We start from the raw sequence: 19444 nt of genomic DNA on the forward strand, positions 1-19444 counted from the left end.
TTTTCCCTTAGCCCAAACAGCAGCACCAGGCTCCCTCCCTAGGAGGTACTGTTGTACAGATTTTGTGTATGTGTGTGTAGCTCTTGGCATAAATTGCTCTCTGTGTATCATACTTGTTACTAACACAAGGGAGGAGCAGGTCTTCCGGCCTCTTATAGGGGTCAAAAGCTGTTAGGTAATTAAAAATTCCACCTGTCCTAACAGCTCATAGGGGCAGAAATACCCCAGTTGTGCTGCTGTTTGGGCTAAGGGAAAACAGATTATCATTCATAATCTTTCTTTTCTGATGCGGTGACGTTCCGTTTTCACATTTCCGGAAACAAAGCATCCCCACCCCCATCATACTTAACTATCTTCAGTCTTCTGGTATGAAGCATCACTTCCTCCGAATCTGCCAGCACCTGCGCAATAGATCTTTATTGTCCACACGCCGGCAGAAGTGATGAGCGCATAACATGCATGCACAAGAAGTCCACAGAAGAAGATGCCCCCGGGACTGAAGAAAATGATCTTCAGAACACAGAAGGGGAGACTGGGGCTGAGTTAGGTAGGTAGATAGGGATAGTAGTCGGCGTGCTAGCTAGAGAAACAGGGAGGGGGTGTGACAGAGGGATCATGGGAGTTGTAGACTAAGGGCTCATTCACATCTGCGCCCGATCTCCAGGTTTCTGTTTCCTGCACAAAACAGAGGCAGGAGACGGAAACCTGCAGGACTCTTTCTCACCCATTCATTTGAATGGGTGAGAAAGCTGTCTGGCCGTGAGCAGCGGTGAGCGTTTTATGCTCTCCGCTGCTAAACCGTTTTTTTTTTATCCGGACACAGAGTCGGACATGCAGTACTCTGTGTCCGGATTTTAAAAAACGGTTTCGCGGCGGAGAGCATGAAACGCTCACCGCAGCACCCGGTCTATGGTTTCCGTCTTCTTGCATGCAGAAGATGGAAATCACAGAACGGAGTGCCGAACGCTAGTGTGAACCTAGCGTAAGACAGCAGGAAGCTAGGGAAGCATGTAAACAAATGCCAGGAGCTCCCAGAGAGAGCCAGAAATTACTGAAAACACTGCTATCATGTCGAATACTTTTTTTTTTTTTTTTTTAAGAAAAGCGTTTTTCGTCCAGAAAACCCTTTTAAGGTCTCCATCCACCTATAGGCCCCGCTTTGCAATATCTAGGTGATTATATCGCTCACACAGATATACCGTGGCGATGCTACTCCTATAGCAGGCTCAGTCAGCACGGTCTCTGTCAGTATCTTCTCATTCCCCACCCTTTAGCCCCTATTGGTTGTAAACCTCCGCCCAGAGGGCCGATAGACAGCAGCTAAACATCCCTTTCCAGGACATGTTTATACAGAGACTCCCTCATGAGCATCACTCCCCGTAGCTGAGGGCAGAGCCCGGACACTAATCCTTCCCTCTCACATCAGCACTTAATAGGCAGAACAGAGGTTCGAAACATCACGTGACTAATCTGTACCATGTGACCAATACGTCACCAAATCTAACGGGAGCATCTCCACAATAGACAACACCTTATCAGTTATTTGGCTCCGCCCTTTCCCCACCGTCTCCTGATTGGGCTCTGCTATGTGACGCTATACACACTGCGATTGGCTGCTGATTTTAACACTGTCTGTACTGGGAATCTGCTGGAGCTAACGGAGACCAGAGCCCCTCCCGGCTCCTAAATAGTTAACGATGATCCAGCTGTGACAGGGCGGCTCCTCCTGAAAATCAGGGGCTTTGTGTGTGCGGGGTCCAAGACATAGCGGAACTGTTGTGTATTTCGGGGTCCCGGGAATACGGGAGCTGGTGTGTGGCGGGAGCCAGGAACAGGTGTGAGCTGATGGCTGCTTAGGGTCTCAGGATTGGGGGGATATGCTGTGTGTATTGGGACCCCAAGACTAGCAGAGCTGCAGGGATTTGGGGCCTTAGGAAACGAGGGGCCCGTGTGTCAGTTTTAGGGGTCCCAGCCATGAATTACTGTTTAGTAATAGCATCCATTTAATGGGTGTCAGTCACTTCAGCTACGAGTTGTTTAGGGGCCCAAGTACCAGAAGCAGGGAGTGATGTGTGGGGCTCGTGGTCCTGACTGGGTTTGTGTAGCAGCTGTGGACAGGCAGGTGGATCAGGAATGTCTGAGGGACTTCATAATGGTGCTGTTGATGAGGATGAAGGGGTCCCATTTTATGTGAATAGGGGGGGACTCCCAATCGATGGACCCACATGGGAACGTATGTGGGGGTATGTTGCACGTACTCATCCCAATGGCGAAAATCTTGTCAAGTCAATACGCAATGCTGTGGAGCTGCCCCGGGTAAGTGTCCTACTGGATAAGAAATGCCAAGGCTGTGGTCCTAGTATTACAGAATGGCCGGGTGGCACTAATGCATCTTTCCACATTTATCCACAGGTACCAATCCCACCAGTACCAGCGCTGACGTCTGGAGCCTCTGTGCCAGAGCGTGTGGAGGCCGTACAGAGGTACATCCGAGAGCTGCAGTATCCTTCAAAAACTGTTCTGTTACTTCTGAGAAATGATGTGGCGTTTACGAACAAGTTGACTCTTTCAACCAAACAAAAGGAGTCATCTCCTGTCTGAGAGCCAACAGCTCATGTAACATCAACCCTAAACAGGTCACCCCGCTTCCTTTCAACCTGATGTCACATCATTAGGTTAAAAGGTGAAGAGGAGAGGGGTGCCGGTCTACAAAAAGGAAACTGTAGTATTTTCTAAAGATCCATTCTCAAGCCGAAAGAGCCGCCTGTTTTTAGTGAAATGATCCAGCTCACTAAAAGAGCCAAAATTCTCATTAAGGGTCCATTCCCACGCATGCTCATTTTGGCGAAATACAAGTGTAAAAACTACACGTGTAAAAATAAGACTCCCATTGACTTCAATGACATTTTTTTACATGCGTATTGTGCCAAAATGAGCGCGCATTTACTCCGTGTGAATGGACCCAAATGCTTCTGAGAGGTTTTTATGTGTAAGACATTTTTTCATTTTCTGGCAGCATTTGTGTTAACAGTTGTTTCCCTTCTGAGAATGAAATCCACTTTATGTTCCTGTTCCTCTGTTGCCAGCAGTACATATTGTAGATCAGCTGCTGAGTACGTGTAGAGGTGAGCGGCTCCTGTATAGCACAGACTTAGGCAGGTAACTTCAAATAGCTTGTATCTGGGGATTTTTAACATCTACAACTATGGAATTGTATGAAAGCTATGAAAAAATGGAAGTATATTACCAGTCGAAGACACGGACAGGAATATATGCTGTCCATGCAACTGTATAAGAAGTACATATTCCTGTGTTTTAAACTGTTGATATTTCTGGTTTTGTCATAGCTAGAACTGCTATCTTGATGGAGGACGTCAGCTTTGATGACACCTAGAACCACAATTCTAGTTGTTATAAAACCCAAGATATTATTTGAAGTGAGCGATCCCCTCCAGCCTCAGCTATACAGGAGCCACTAACCGTTACATACAATCGACAGCAGCCCTACAGCATGTACTGCTAGCAACGGCGAAGCATTAAAAAAAAAAAAAAGCGCCAGAAAGTGCATGTAACCCACAGGAATTCACAGAAAAGAGCCAATATTGTTGACAAAATATATTGTAAAATGTATTATTGACACAATTCTTCCACAAAAGAGTTTGAAAATTTGGATAGACATTACATGACTGAAGGAATTTAAAGCTGTACCAGTGTAGCTATGTGACCAGTATTAAAATGTTGTGTATTCTTCGGAACAAAAACTTAAAGTGGTTGTCCAGCGTACTTTTACCCTAAGCTAAACACCCTCCCCCTGCCTAACTGCTAACTTACTTACTTTGCCAAAAATGTATATTTACCCATATCGCTGGGGCGGTCATGTGACTGCCCTCGGCACATTTTCTGATTTACAGAAATGGTGACGAAATGTCACCAGTCTCCCACGCCTGCACAATAAAGCCGGAGTGCCAACACTCCGACTCTATTGTGCAGACGCTCGCAGACTGCAAGGGAAGAAGGAACTGACCTCCTACACCTGTGCAATAGAACCGGAGTGTCGGCTCTATTGCACAGGCGCCGGCCAACATCAAGAGAAGATGGAGCCGGCGATAATCTCCCGTGCCCAGAAGATCCGGACAGGAAGATGGTGGAGTGAGCTGAGTTAGTTAGGAAGGGCTAGTAGTAGATGGGCTAGTTAAAGGGGCTCTATCATTAGCAAAAGCCATTTTTTAACTGATCACATCCCTGCATAGCCTTTAGAAAGGCTATTCCACACCTATCTTTTGAATGTAAATCACCTCAGTAGTATTTGAATAAGTCCGTTCTTATTCATATGCTAATTAGCTTCTCGGAGCAAAGGAAGTTGTCAGCCAGCTCTCCTCTCCCTGCTGTGTGCGAGAGGAAGGAGGAGGAGTCAGCAGCAGCCTGTGCTATATACACAGGAGACAGTGCACGAAGAGACTTCCAGTGTGCAAGGAGAAGGCTTATTAGCATATGAATAAAAACGGACTTATTCAAAATCTAGTGAGGCAATTTACGTACAAGAGGTAGGTGTGGAATAGCCTTTCTAAAGGTTGTGCAAGGATGTGATTAGCTAAAAAGGACTTTTCCCAATGATAGAGGCCCTTTAAGGAAAATGGGAGGGGGTGTGAGGGAGTTAGAGAGGAAGGTAGTGCGAGTCAACTCTGAGTAAAGAAAAATGCATCATTTGTAGTTGTAGGATAAACGAACAGGAAGTTACACCAAGTAAACAAATGCAGAGGATGACAAGAGCACCCAGAGAAGCCCAAAAATCATTCAGAAAACTTGCAAAAGGTATTTGGCTGTACTTATTAACCCATTAATAGCTCTGACCTTTTTTAAAAAAAACAAACAAAAAAAACAAAACAATTTTTGCCCAGAAATCCACTTTAAAAGACAACTCCAGAGGAAGCTATAACTTCACACCCAATTCATTCCCTGTGATGGTGTGGTGTAGGGGCATGGCTATGTAATTTATCTATTCTTCAAAGCAGGGATGTGAAGTCGGTAGGCCAAATCACCTACTCTTTTATCTCCACTTTTTTTTAACAGACCGATACTCTTTCACAAATATCTGACAGTCATGGTTGGTCACAAGCATTAAAACTCCTCTAATCCATCTAATGCTGCTTGAATTTCTATGAAAGTAATTATGTAACAAGCTATTAATTTAATTATGCAATATTAATAATTGTGTAATATAAATAAAAAATAATGGCAAATTTTGAAGCCTCAATAAGTCTCAACTGTGACTTTTCATCGGGGGACTCAAGTAATGGAGAGGTGAACTGCTAAAACAGAGAGCCTGGTGGATCACACTGACTATAAGGCAGGGTTTACACAGGGTTTTTTGGTCCGTAACGTGAGGCAGAGGCCGCCTCAAGTTCCAGACCAAAAAACGGGTAGCCGCCGACTGAATGCTGGTGCACTGCTCCGGCAGCCCAATGAATGGGCCTAGTCGGGAGGAGGGAGTGTCTTCAGGCTGAATCGCGAGGCGACTCGGCCTAAAAAATGAACATCTCACTTCTTTTTTCCGGGAGCCGTCTTTTTGGTCAGCTCCCGGAAAAAAGAACTGACCAGCTCCCATTGATTTCAAAAGGAGCTGTCTTTTTGGTCAGGATTTTGAGGCGGACACAGCCTCAAAATCCTGACCAAAAAACCCAGTGTGAACTTACCCTAATGGGTCTGTTGTTTTTAAACTGAAACAGGTGGCAGAGTAAATCTTCCATGCAGGACTTTTTCCTCAGCCGGAGACTCTGTCACAGATCTGAATGTCGTACCCTGTAGAGATTTCTGTCTGTAACCTTAACTAATATCTCAGATACAATCACACAGGAACCCAGTTCTTTGAGATCAAGAAGACGAGGCCACTCACCGGGTGAGTAATGTTTGTTTTGTTTTTTTGTTTTTTTTTGGGGGGGGGTGTATTGTAGTATCTCGGGGTGAGGACGTTTTTTCTTGGAATCAGCTTCATAGGAACTACCCTTTGTGTGTGCAAAAAAACATTGTGGTGCAAAATGGTGGAGTCCAGCTTATTGTCTCAAGACTTTCTCTATCTTCTTGCAGGCTCATGGACCTGGCTAAAGAGATGACAAAGGAAGCTCTTCCCATCAAATGTCTGGAGGCTGTAATTTTGGGCATGTATCCTTCCAGTGCTAGATATTATATAATGAAACCCAGAATAGAAGCTGCTTTTTCTCAAGAACCAGAGGCTGTCCCAACAAAAGACAATGGGATAAAAAAAGAATAAAAAATGCTCCAGTCACATTCAGAGCTGAATCCACACATCTGCAGTTGGTAAGTTGCAGAAAATCTTCCACCAGCAGTATAGTTGTTTGTACTGCTCTGGCTGTGACTAGAGTATGAAGACATAATATAACTCCAGGGTCAGTAAATGGTAACTAAAGCAAATGATTTTAATTGACCCTATAGTGTATGGCAAATCACTGTAAGGTTAAGGTTTGTGAGCTGTACATTGGCGCTTAGTGCTCTGCTACTTTGTATAAGGCAGATGTTTTCTGGTTAAAAAGCAGGAAGCTCAAAGCCCAACCCTTTAGTATTATTATAAAACTATGGGATCACACAGTGGACTTTAGCACTGAATTTGAGGCAAAATCAGCTCCAAAATCCACCTGAAACCAGTCTCCATTGATTTCAATGGGATGCAGATGCTAATTTTTTTCAACTAGCGGAAAAAGTGTGTCATGCTAGCACTTCAGGTGTATTCTACTTGATAACTCCCATTGAAGTGAATGGAAGGTGGAAAATTCTGCCTGGCAGGTGTGGATTTGGTCAAACAGAAAAATACAGCTTCAAATTTCTGAAGCTGACTTTATCAGCTAGTAAAAATCCCACCAGGTTGAATACTAGGGCTTGGCTTTAGTTCTGTACAGGGCGGTGCTGATGAAATGTCTCCATTGTTCTCCTGAGTATTCTCCAGATATCTGACAAATAATATCTCTGGCCTTGAGCGATTCCCCATTAGCTTCAAAACTCAGTTTTCAGGTGGCTGCTTCCGTCACATTGTGCTGGGCCTGCACTGGGGAGGACACTTTGGAGCAATCGGAATCAGCCGCAGGGAAGATCTGATGTACAAACCTCTTCGACATAAGACACTCAATGACTTGATGGCAGATTTCCAGGAAGCCTATTCTCGCTGTTGGCACACTCTTCGAAAAATAAAGATTGGCCCCTATGTGTCACATGACCCACACAGCGTGGAGCAGATAGACTGGAAACACTCAGTTCTGGATGTACAGGAACTAGGCACAGAGGGGTTGCGTCGGGAGCTCGAGCGACACAGCAGAGAGATGAGACTCAGGGTAATGATGGTGGACAGGCGCAGTCTTCCAGTATGTACCCCTGGTGTCTTGTCACCTACTTATGTATTTTTCTTTGTAGATAATCAAGGGACCCCCTTCACCTCCTAAGGAGCGAAGAAGGGAAGTCACACCATCCCCTCAGAGAGGACAGGCCAGTCCACAGCGCAGGGAGCGGCCGGAGAGACGGTAACTTACAGCATTTCATTTTATCATAGTCACAGATCGTTCCCAAATGTACACATCCATTATCTCAAATGGTACTAAGAATGGTGTTAATGCACTTCATTGCAATCTGTACCACATGGATTATGTTAAGTACACATATACAAAATTGCAGCGTACTTTAGGTGCCATGTATTGGGCAAGTTCTGACCTAAACACAAGGATTTCAATAGAAATAACACTAACTACAAGGTTCTGTTTTGGTATTAGGGGCAGAATTTGCATGAGTCCTGCAACACATGCAATAGGCAAACCTTTCTCTATAAATCACTGTATAGATGCCATCTATTACAACTGAAAGACGAAACTGCAGAATTAGACCAAAGGAGGACTGTCCCTAGAATGCTTGAGAGATCATGTAGCTCAGCAGAGTCAGATCATAGCGCTGCTCTAATGGAGCAAAGCTACATTGTGAAGCAGTCTGATAAGACAAAAGGTTTATTACTTGATCACGTAGAAAAACTAGATTTACTGTTTATTGCTGTGCCCAATTGGAGGACACCTGCAACATAAAGCATGAATGAGAAACAGAGTATTAAGCTGAGACCCCACGTTGCAGAAACGTAGCTTTTTTTGTTGCAGATTTAGCTTTGGTTTTTTTGAGCCAAAGCCAGGAGTTGATTGAGCAGAAGTATAAGTACTTTATATGTATTTCCCATTACTTTTGTAGCCATTCTTGGCTTTGGCTCAAAAAAACGCAGCAAAATCTGCAACAAAAAAAAGCTGCATTTCCCCAATGTGATCTACGCCTTAGACCAGGGGTGGGCAATTAATTTTCCCATGGGACCGCATAAGAAATTGAAACTATGCTAGAGGGCCGTGCCACGGAAAATTTAGCTCCACCCACTTCTACGTTGACTCCGCCCATTCCCAATCATCTTTCCACGTGCCCCCACAAAGTATAATCCTCCTACAGTCACCCGTACACTATATGCCCCCACATTATAATGTTCCCTTCCAACTGCCCCACAGTATTAGCTCCCTCTCCTGGTGCCCCAGTATAAACTGGGGGAAACTAGAGGGGACATGAAACTGGAGTAGCTGGAGGGGGACATTAAACAGTGGGGGTAGTTGGAGGGGGGCAATAAATTGACAGCTGGAGCAGGACATGAAACTGGGGGCAACTAGAGGGGGACATTAAAATCGGGAAGCAGACATTAAACTGTAGGGGTAGCTGGAGGGTGACATTAAACGGGGGGCAACTAGAGGCAGACAGGTCCCCCTACAGCTTCCTCCATGGTTTAATGTCCCCCCAGTTTAAGTACCCTCTTCATCTACCCACAGTTTCATGTCACCCCCCCCTCCCCCCCCTCCATGTCTCCCTCAGTTTCATATCTCCCTTCATTTTCCCCATTTCATGTCCCCCCCTCCATCTCTCCCCCAGTTTCATGTCCCCCCCTCCATCTGCCATCTCTGCCCTAGTATAACATTCCCCTTCCATTTTTTCCCCCTAGGTTGCTGAGACACACACAGACAGATAGACACATATAGACAGACACACACACATATATATATAGACAGACACACATACACATATATATATATATATATATATATATATTCATTCATATTCTCCCTCTCCCTCTCTCTCTTCTTTATGACATGCTCCACATCTCCATCTTTGGCCGGGACTAACACACGCCCCCTAGACACGCCTCCCTAGTCAAAGCTGTGCGGGCCGGACTGAATCAGTCAGAGGGCCGGATGGGGGCCGGACTTTGCCCAGGTCTGCCTTACACAGAGTCTCAGATTAATCATAATAGTGTTCTAAAAGGGACATATGAAAGCTCCAGAGGAGATAGAGGTTCTTTTTTTTTTTTTTTCTTAGCTGGAAAATTAACTGACATATGGCTTCTATTTTGTGCTTTTTAGGCCTTCAGGGGAAAAACCTGCAGACCCCAAGTCTTTACCTGACCTCGGCAGCTACCAAATCCGGGTCTGAAAGGACATCACTGAAATGGCCTGTTCTGTTTTTTTCCTTTTTTTGTAAACCTCTACTTGCTACCTGAACCTTCCCTCCTCCCACAATGACAGAAAGACCCTTACCCCATGAATACTGAGCAGATTAGTACCTCTGATCTGACATTACTGTATGTGTGTAGGGGAGGGATCATCAGTAACCACTATTGAGGAAGGGGTCACAGGTCAGTATTAACCCTTTGCAGATTGCCTTATCACCAAGCCACATGTGCCAGCCTATCAGGAACGAGGACTTGCTCTCACCTACAATATCTGATATCGATGCAGTGGCGTCACAAAGACGCTTGGTTTTCCACCATATTTATGCCCGCACTTTTACACTTTTGCTTCCCTAATAAAGGCGTCAGCTCAGCGTGGCTGCGTTTTGCTCTGATTTATGGGGGGGGGAGAGGGTAATTATAGCAGGATAAAGCCAGTCCTTTCTCTTAGGTGTTTATTGAAATGTCTTTGCATGACCTCATACTGCACACAGAATTTGTAATTAAAATGGCTTCTTATATACACTTTATACATGCAGTCACCAAGGCTCCCCCTTCACCAAATCTCCCAACCCCAGCCTGCGGTGCAGCAGTCTCCTGAGATTAACTCTGTTACTATATAAAAGGTGTCCAGCTGGGCAGCAGCAAATTCTAAAACCAAAAAAAAAACCCATACAAAACCTGTGTCTTTGAGGAGGGGAAAGACAACCCTGAATTCTACTCCTTTTTGGCTCCTGCTGACAGATCCAAGCTGAATCGAGCCAGAAGGCACAAGTGGTCAGAACAGCAAAACGGGTTTGGGAGTCCCTGTGCTGCCCACAGATCCTCCTCAGATAAAAGACATAGCCGCCCCAGAAGCTTCAATTGAGCATCCTGATAGAATCTCAAACCTGAAAGACACAAGGACATGTGTGAGGCTGACAGTGGCTGCACACAGCAAACAGAGGGAAACGTGCTGTTTTCAGTGCTCACCATGCTTTCTGCCACGTACGGGAATGGGTTCTGCAGAATAGAAGATGTAATCCACAGTGCTTCCTATGCCCAGAGTCATAGTAGTAACTTCAACGCGACCTTTTGATGGCAGAAAGTGAGTGTACACAGAGGTCAGATCCAGATTGTGCTGTAGTAAAAGGGGCTGTGACCTGCAGAGTGAAACATGGTTATTAGAGATGCGCGAGTAGTATTTGATCGAATACCTCCCCGCCATAGGTTTCTGTGTATGCGGCCGAACACCAAGGGGTTAAGCGCATTGAATATTTGATGCGTTTAACCCCTTGGTGTTTGGCTGCTTACACGGAAATCTATGGTGGGGAGGTATTCGATTGAATACTACTCACTCATCTCTAATGGTTATATGAAGGTAGATCACCTGTCCTGAATCACTTTATCATGGGCCATGCCACAAGTGCTACGCCAGTCAAGACTAACTATACAAGTCACTGTTACTCATCTCACATTATACAGCCCCATATAATCCTAAACATCCCATGACAGATAAACAAAACATGATCACAAGTGATAACTCACATGATAAATGGTATAGATGATAAGGGATGAGAACAGTTACACACTCTATCTAGATCCAGGTCAACCTCTATAATTATACACTGTTTAAGGATGGTAAAAACTTGCAGGCTGACAGCTCACAATGGGGAGAAGGTTTTGCCACTTAATACCTGAATGATGGCCTTCCATTGTCCAGGATGTCATGGGCTGGTTCCCGGCAAGGATCTAGAAGCAAAAAAAAAAGATAGGCAGAGTGTTTGGACTACACAAAACTCACCCCTTCTCAGCCACCTACCTGGCTCCTTGTCTGTCACACCCTTGAGCATCACCAGGTTCTTGGGTCTCTGTAGGGTGTAGTCACAGTAGCGAAGCTCTAGGAGGCACTCACGAGTGTATACCATTTTGTCTACAAAATGAAAAAGCTGGTCACTAATAAGCAGACTGCAGCTTGGCAGTACAAAAAGTAAAAGAAAACTCTCTCACGGATTCTTGTCTGCCATCACATCAAGGGGCTTAAATGGTCACTAACTTTTCAGACACCTTAGTCTCATTTCATAGAACATGTAATTCTGGACCAAAACAGTATCAGCAATAGGTAGGGGAGAAGGACAGACTGCTTTTTATTGTACATGCTAACAGCCTTAAAGTAAAATGAAAATGTGCTTCTGCCAAATGGGGGCATCAGCAGCAGAAAACTGATAGGACACCATGTATAAAGGATTATACCGGACATAGAACAGAGTACTTAGCAAGACCCTGCACGTATTTCAAATTTTCATGAAAACTCAGATACCCTTTAAGTATGGAGGCCCAGTATATCTGTCTGTATATATACGTGTATCTGCCCTACAGAGGTGAATGTGGAGAGGTCAGTAAACCAAAATCTGGCAGCAGTTTGGATTTCGAATTGCCATGCTATTTTATTAGCCCAAAAGCTTTTTTCTCTGGTTAAAACTATAAATAGTGTCATACTATAGCAATTTCAGCCACTAATTTTTCCAGTTTCTAGTGTTTGTTTGCACCAGTTATACCTGAAAGTAGGCTGTTCTGATTTCTTACCCTTAATCTGTGCAGCTTGCTGTGTTACATACTGACAGCAGCCATTGATGCCCAGGAAATCTGGCCATAACGGGGAGCAGAGAAACCTTGGATTGGGCGTTGTGCAGTAGGGCTCCTGCCCTGACACCTTCCAGGCAGGCAGACCACTGTAGTTCAGGATACCGTTATACAAGAGCTGGTACAGAGGAGAGTCTGGTGTTGAATTTAGATCTCCACACAGTATTATTGGGCAGTGAGATCCATCAGGTTTCCGGGATAACTTCTCTACCTCTGCCAGAAGAAGTGCCAACTGTGCCAGTTTAATGTCTCCCCTCCTAGGATTGTAAAGCAGATGAGTATTTGCCACACACAGTGGGGCAGGAGCAGCATGGCCATTCTCTGTTCCCTCATTAAGCCGCGGCTGCAGCAGTAACACCAGTCCCACATTGTCACGGTTTAAGACGTCAATTGCAGGACGGAAAAATTCAACATGAGACTCAGCCAGCAGTGTGAAACGTTGCGACTTGAAGCAGGTGCAGCAGCCATCAGTCTTCCTGCCTGTCCGTCGCTTGTAGTGACAGCTGTATCCTGCAGGGTAAAAGAAATTGAGTAACCTTCAGATAAGGCCTCACTTCTGAACCTCACACACAACACGTGGAAAACACATTACCCAATGCACTGAGGCTTGGCTGCACCTGCTCCCTGTAATGGTTGTCTTGTACCTCCTGAAGACATAGAATCTGAGGAAAAGCATGAATGGCAGATATCAGATACACACCCCCAACCCTACACTCTTCACTCTCTGCTTTCCACTGACATTGAGGGTGAAGCATCAGATGTCCAGCGTTACCATGAGAGATTCAGGGCACAGTATACAATGGGAGTAAAGGAACAATATATAGTTAATCATAGTTAGTTGTGTAGGGAAGAGAACTTTAGGGACTACTTGACCCTCCACTAAATGTGATATACTGTGGATGGTTATATGTTGTAAATTTTCCATCTCATCCAGTGTTTAACTGGTTAATCAGATTTGGGGGTTGCTAACTTTTTGGCTAAATATGATGGGGGGACAAAACATGAAAAGACACAGGGATAGAGTACAGACTCTCCCTACAAGTACTACAACCCATACTGACTTACTTACATCTGCTTCCCAATGCTGTAATTCTTGGAGGATGTTGGGCCAACGGTAGTCCCAGTGCAGAATTTCAGGGGCACAGTTTTGGTAAAGCTTTGAATTCTGATCTATCAGGTCCTGGGAGAGAATGTTGTAGGACAAGACCGCAAAGTCAAACTGCTGGTCAGCGGTGAGGAGGGGTTCGGACAGGTCCTGCCAATCCCTCCACAGCAGCTCTGAACACACAAGAGAAGACAGTGGATGAGTCCACACAAGTCATCTCCAATGCCTGACCTCATAAGGTGTACACTGACCGTGGTACATGACTGGCTGTGGAAGGGCTTGCTCCAACTCTCCCATCTCCAACTTGACATCTTCCTTGCGGCACAGCATCCATTCAAGCACTGCAGAGTCCTCCTGCCACAAGCTGCCATGCCTGGGTTCAGGGTCCGACTGCACTTCTTTCGAGGTCTCATCTCCCTCATCCACTGTAATGTCCAATGGAGATGACCCCAGGACCTCTGTGCTGATAGGGCTCTCTATGTCATCCATGCTGCTGTGTCGTGTAGCACATATGCCAATGAGCAACACCTGAAAGAGCAGCGTGAGTATCCATGTGAGAACATTAGGCAAGTCATCAATGAGCAACAACTGAAAGTGAGAACATAGGACGACATCAAAGTCACATATACATCACCACTTACAACACACAAAAAAGAGCAACACTTGCGACAGAGCAGCAAGAAAGAGTATCAATGCAGCAGGGCAGATGTGACATATTTACCACTTATACAAAAAACGGAGGAGACAGTAAAGCCAAGACTCCAAGCAAGAAAAGCTGTGATGACATCACTGTCACCCCAGATTTATATCACTACACACACCACACAACACATACAAAGCCACGAAAGCAAGACCCCCAATGATAACAGCAAAAAGGATAGGGAAGAAAAATGTCACATACATGTCATAGATGCAAACATTAAAAGAAGCATTTGAACAAATTAGTTTTGTCCCTTCGTTTTGAAAATGAGCCTCAATGAAATAGTATTGAATAAATTGGCATGAGCCTCATGGAGTTTTTTGCCTTCCCCTGGATCAAAGGAGGCCATTGCTTCAGAGGGGGGCATTTAAGTTATCAGTATATCTGCCAGTAATTTTTTACATAGTAGATGAGGTTGGATGAAGACATCAAGTCCATTGTAGGGTTATAGGTTGGACTTGATGTCTTCATCCAACCTCATCTACTATGTAAAAAATTACTGGCAGATATACTGATAACTTAAATGCCCCCCTCTGAAGCAATGGCCTCCTCTGATGCATACAGTCAAGGGAATTTACTATATCATCTGCACGGCCCATATTTGCACTGTGTTCTTATTGAGCCCAGATTACCACTTACAGAGGATACACTTTCCTGGTATGTGTCCCAGTCCAGGAGATATTGATGCCGTTAACTTCGGCACTGACATCTCCCTCCGTCGGTAACTAACGTCTCCTCTGACAGCATAAGGCTATGCAAGTACAGTTGGGAAGGGGGGGGATGCACATTCCTCACAGATCAGTGATGACGCCAGGCTTTAAGGCCCACCCTTATGACAGTGGGGAGATATTGGTGGCAAAATTAACGACACTGATATCTCCAACCCTGGGGCACATACCAGGAAAGTGGTATATGATATATACTTTATAGTAGTATATAATACTGCACATTGATGAGGACATAATAGATCCTCTTGAAGACACTGGGTGGAGCAGGGTTAGGATTAAAGCATACCTCCAGTTATAAGCAACTTTACATAAATGACTAGTACGCATTAATACAAGAAAGTTTTTAATGTATCTTATTAAAGAAATATTTTATTCTCTACTTTTCAAGCTGAGTTACTTTCTACATATTAGTTTATGCAGAGGACAGGGGCAAAGAAAAGAAACTCAAACAATTGCTGCTTATACAGAACTCTTATATTCTGTGCACTTCTAACACTGCTACGTTTGCAGATAAGTCCTCTTTCCTTGCAGATCCAATTGTGGATCAAAGTATGGACACATAAATTTCTATGCGCCCAAACACGTAGCCGTAGTTTTTGCAGCTGTGTGTATGGGCTTTAGTGAAGACCGGCAAAATATGGAGCTGGTCCTATACCTATCCATATTTGCAGCTCTGTCCACTTAACTCGAGGTATGGATCAGTTAAAACCACGGATAACACATGGATACCAAACCAATCCATTTTTACTGAACTGTACACTGCATATGGTTTTTGGAGAAGAGCTAAGACTCTAGGAGTACATAGAATGAGGCAATAAATCAAGTAATAAGTTAGCAGCAGCCCCCTACTCAATCCCTCCCTTCTCTACAGAGCTATAAGTGTGAGGCTGTATGCCAAGGAATATGAAATAAACAATCAGACTGAAGATGAGGATCAGGAGAACAGCTTTAGAAGCGGTGAAAGAAACATTACGAAAATACTCATTTTCATATGCACTATTCATTTAAGAAAAGATGTTTATAATAATAATAATAAATTTTATTTATATAGCGCCAACATATTCCGCAGCGCTGTACATTACAAAGAAAGTCATTTCACACAATGGGACTGAGGGCCCTGCTCGCAAGAGCTTACAATCTATGAGGTAGAGGGGGTGACACAAGAGGTAACAGGGGCGGTATTGCTTATGCAGAGGTCAGACACTTTTGTAATAGAGGTGACTGTTATTACAGAAGACTTTATGAGCCGTCGACAGTCGTGTCCTTTAACATGTGGATGGAGCTTGGACCTTGGATGTTTATAACTGGAGGTATACTTTAAGGAGGGACAGAGATACCTCGGCCCATCAGATTTATTATAACTCCTATTTATTATAACTATGCCACTGGCATGCGTTATACCTGAAATTCATGCCTGTCCCTGACTGCCGTAGACCTCAATTCTGGGGCAGAGAACCTCTTGTGATGCATCAGAATTAGGAGGCTGAAGCCTCTAATTCTAGTGCATTTTGCACTAGCGGGGAAATTTATTTTCTGCATGAACAGTCGGTTAAAATGTCAATGCAAGTCTTCATTCGGATTGCATCTTTAACATAAATCCCAAATTACATCATCATGTCACATATTTGCATACGTCACAATGTCATACATACATGACCAGCAGACAACATCACATATACATCACACAGAGAAACCACCAGGGATTTGACTCCTGCTCTGAATCTTTCATAAATAGTGGACAGCCATGGTCAGACAGAAGCAATAAAGCTCATCTAATTCACAAAATAAGATAGTGAGTGAATTCCAATGGAAGTAAATATACAAGAAGCTATGCCTCTAATTACATGATATTAATAATTGCATAAAATATTACATTTAAATAATAATTTTATTTTTAAGCCGGAGTCAGAAACTTTTTTTGCCCAACCCCACAGCCCAGGAAACCCCACCACATATATATCATCACAAAATCACACCGAGGCACATATACACACCAGATCACATGCATCATTACGCCACATATATTTAACCACTTCGCATCATGGCGCCCGTCCGCTGTAGACACAGCTATGGCCGCTGCCATGATGCGACTCCCCTCTGACCCCGGCAGTTCTGTAATCCGTCAAAATCAGAGCCTGTAAGAGCTGTCCCCAAAGGTCTATTATGACCTGAAGGGGAGACAATGTAAAAAAAATAAATAAAATGAATAGAAAAGTAAAAATAAATAAATAATAAATAATAAAAAAACTCACCCACATTACAGGTACTAGCCCCACCCCCAAAGGCACCATACAAAATAAAAATTACTATAATGGAGAGGAAAACCTATTTTAAAAAAGTTTTTTTTTTTTTTAGTAGCACCTTGTACTATTAAATAAAAGAAAAGTGAAAAACAGACACATTTTCCCTTCTCTTTTGTTTATATTATTCTGGATATAAAAAAAAAATATAAATATACACAAAAATGAAAACAAAGCCTGATGTGTCACTGAAAAAAAGACTAAGAAATTAGTTGAATAAAACCAAATGATAAAAATGTTACAACCCCCAAAACCGCATATATAAAAAACCCAAATATGTGTCTGGTCCTGGTCCACAAATTGGCCTGGTAGTGAAGTGGTTAATCACACATACATCATACAACATATACATCACATGGCACAAACATCACACACAAACACTGCATAACGCATGCATCCTAACACACACTATATAACACCATGCTTTCAGGGTACGTCACGCACGTCACATATGCATCCCCATAAACAACATAACCTATGCCTATAACGTCACTCACATATCACCATGTGGCATATACAGCACCACAATGAAACACATGCACATGACATTACACACCACTCCCCTGCTCCGGATTTGTCGCCGTCTTGTCTGCTCTCCGGTGACTTCCGGCTTCAGCTCAACACATGCTTCCGGTGAAAACAATAATACTGCCCACCCACTTCCGGATGTCATGTGAGCGCTTCCGGGTGATTGTAGATAGAGTGATTCCAACTAACCAAATTGTTGAGACGTAGGTGCGCCTAAAAATGTATTTCCACCCCTAAATAAATTCCAAATACCTGCTACCCCAATTATGTACAGTGACCCCCAAATATAACCCAAACACCTGCAACCTCAATTATGTACAGTGACCTCCAAGTATCCAGACACCTGCCACCTCAATTATATACAGTGACCCCCAAATATAACCCAAACACCTGCAACCCCAATTATGTACAGTGACCCCCAAATATAACCCAAACACCTGCAACCCCAATTATGTACAGTGACCTCCAAATATCCAGACACCTGCCACCTCAATTATGTACAGTGACCTCCAAATATCCAGACACCTGCCACCTCAATTATATACAGTGACCCCCAAATATAACCCAAACACCTGCAATCCCAGTTATGTACGATGGCCCTCAAATATAATCCAGACACCTGTGAACCCAGTTATGTACAGTGACCCCAAATATAATCCAGACACCTGTGAGCCCAGTTATGTACAGTGACCCTCAAATATAATCCAGACACCTGTGAACCCAGTTATGAACAGTGTTGGATCCTCACCATATCTCTTACATCTCGGAGACTGTTAGGACCCTGCTGATCAGCTGTTTCCCACAGTATGCAGCTCCCAGTTTTGTTTACATGCCGGGCGCTGTGCTGCTCACTCACTATATTCTTGCTAATCACAGTTGTGGGTACTAAAGCTGTATCCCTTCAAGTATCTGAGATAGTGCTGCAGCCCCAGGAGCTCTGCTCATGCCAAGCCGTACACGCCGGCACTTCCCATTCACTTCAATGGGACTGCAAGCAGTGAAAGAAGCAGCCCATTCATTTCTATGGGGAGCGCTCGTATACCGGCTCCCATAGAAATGAATGGAGCTGCTTTATACGCCGCTTATTCTGAACGTGTTTTACGTTCAGAATAAGCTTCAGGAAACGTAGTGTGAATGCACCCTTAGGCTGAGGCCCCACTTTGCGGAAAAGCAGCTTTTTTGTTGCAGATTTGGTTGCGTTTTTTTGAGCCAAAGCCAGAAGTGAAATAAGCAGAAGTATAAGAGCTTCCTATATACTTCCCATTCCTTTTGAAGACATTATTAGCTTTGGCTCAAAATCTGCAACTAAATAAGCTGCGCTTCCGCAACCTGAGCCTCAGCCTTCAGCAGGTATCCCGGGCACAACAGCTTTTGGAGTGTTCATCTCTAATTCAAGCTGGAGACAACATATTAGGCACTAAAATGACATCCATCAGCTGTGTATTCATTTCTAGAAAATAAATTAATACAATGATTGGGCTAAAAATGCTCACTGTACTCTTGGATAAATTCCTTCAGGGGTGTAGTTTCCAAAATGGGGTCTTATGTCAGGGGATTTCCACTTTACTGGCATTTCAAGGCATTTCAAAAGTGGTATGATGTTCAAAAACCAAACCGTCTAAATTGTTTCCCAGAGGTGAATGCACAGAAGATAATGAAAAGTTAATATGTAAACCGTGCAAAGTACATTAGGTCCACCAAATGCCATACTATTTCCCCAGTAACTCCTATGATTGGGAGGGGTCACTCAGGGGGTCCTTTTTGGTTTCTTTTACATTGTATGCTCTAAATCTGGGGCGTTCCCCGATATACATTTGCACATCTTATACAATCCCTTCCTGACAGCCAGTTTTGTTTCTAATGATTTTGAGAATTTTAGAGGGTTTTGTCTTCACATTATACAAGCTATATATATATTTTATCTTTCTTGTGATGTGGCCA

At 43.8% G+C, this 19444-nt stretch overlaps 2 protein-coding genes across 3 annotated transcripts; one reads left to right on the forward strand and one right to left on the reverse strand.

The window, feature by feature from the left end:
* Window positions 1–1684: 1684 nt before the first annotated feature.
* Window positions 1685–9567, forward strand: VASH1 (vasohibin 1). The gene is made up of 7 exons (XM_075282330.1): window positions 1685–2316; window positions 2413–2501; window positions 5840–5896; window positions 6085–6159; window positions 6959–7340; window positions 7420–7526; window positions 9435–9567. Exons 1-7 carry the CDS (start codon window positions 2134–2136, stop codon window positions 9502–9504), a joined length of 963 nt encoding a protein of 320 aa, XP_075138431.1. The 5' UTR covers window positions 1685–2133; the 3' UTR covers window positions 9505–9567.
* A 322-nt stretch (window positions 9568–9889) lies between these two features.
* On the reverse strand, window positions 9890–17679 carry ANGEL1 (angel homolog 1). 2 transcript variants are annotated; one of them, XM_075282323.1, is made up of 9 exons: window positions 17532–17679; window positions 13499–13775; window positions 13212–13420; window positions 12735–12804; window positions 12086–12652; window positions 11322–11432; window positions 11197–11251; window positions 10493–10662; window positions 9890–10410 (listed from the first exon to the last, which is right to left on the reverse strand). In XM_075282323.1, the coding sequence occupies exons 1-9, from the start codon at window positions 17646–17648 to the stop codon at window positions 10238–10240; spliced, it is 1749 nt and encodes a 582-aa protein (XP_075138424.1). In that variant the 5' UTR covers window positions 17649–17679; the 3' UTR covers window positions 9890–10237. The 2 variants fall into 2 exon arrangements, with proteins under 2 accessions (XP_075138424.1, XP_075138425.1); XM_075282324.1 differs by having other exon boundaries at window positions 17543–17576.
* Window positions 17680–19444: the final 1765 nt, after the last annotated feature.

This window comes from Leptodactylus fuscus, chromosome 7 (genome assembly GCF_031893055.1).
Source record: "Leptodactylus fuscus isolate aLepFus1 chromosome 7, aLepFus1.hap2, whole genome shotgun sequence".
In the NCBI taxonomy this organism is placed as follows: Eukaryota; Metazoa; Chordata; class Amphibia; order Anura; family Leptodactylidae; genus Leptodactylus; species Leptodactylus fuscus.

What these genes read in the sequence shown, in the direction of transcription:
- VASH1 (XM_075282330.1), top strand. Translation starts at nt 2,134, where the DNA reads ATGTCTGAGGGACTTCATAATGGTGCTGTTGATGAGGATGAAGGGGTC. An exon ending in AAGACGAGGCCACTCACCGG is followed by an intron (nt 5,897 to 6,084) that starts GTGAGTAATGTT and finishes ATCTTCTTGCAG; the next exon opens with GCTCATGGACCTGGCTAAAG. An exon ending in GAGGCTGTAATTTTGGGCAT is followed by an intron (nt 6,160 to 6,958) that starts GTATCCTTCCAG and finishes AGTATTCTCCAG; the next exon opens with ATATCTGACAAATAATATCT.
- ANGEL1 (XM_075282323.1), bottom strand. Translation starts at nt 17,648, where the DNA reads ATGACATCCGGAAGTGGGTGGGCAGTATTATTGTTTTCACCGGAAGCA. An exon ending in TGTGACAGACAAGGAGCCAG is followed by an intron (nt 11,252 to 11,321) that starts GTAGGTGGCTGA and finishes TTTTGCTTCTAG; the next exon opens with ATCCTTGCCGGGAACCAGCC. An exon ending in AATGGAAGGCCATCATTCAG is followed by an intron (nt 10,663 to 11,196) that starts GTATTAAGTGGC and finishes TTCACTCTGCAG; the next exon opens with GTCACAGCCCCTTTTACTAC.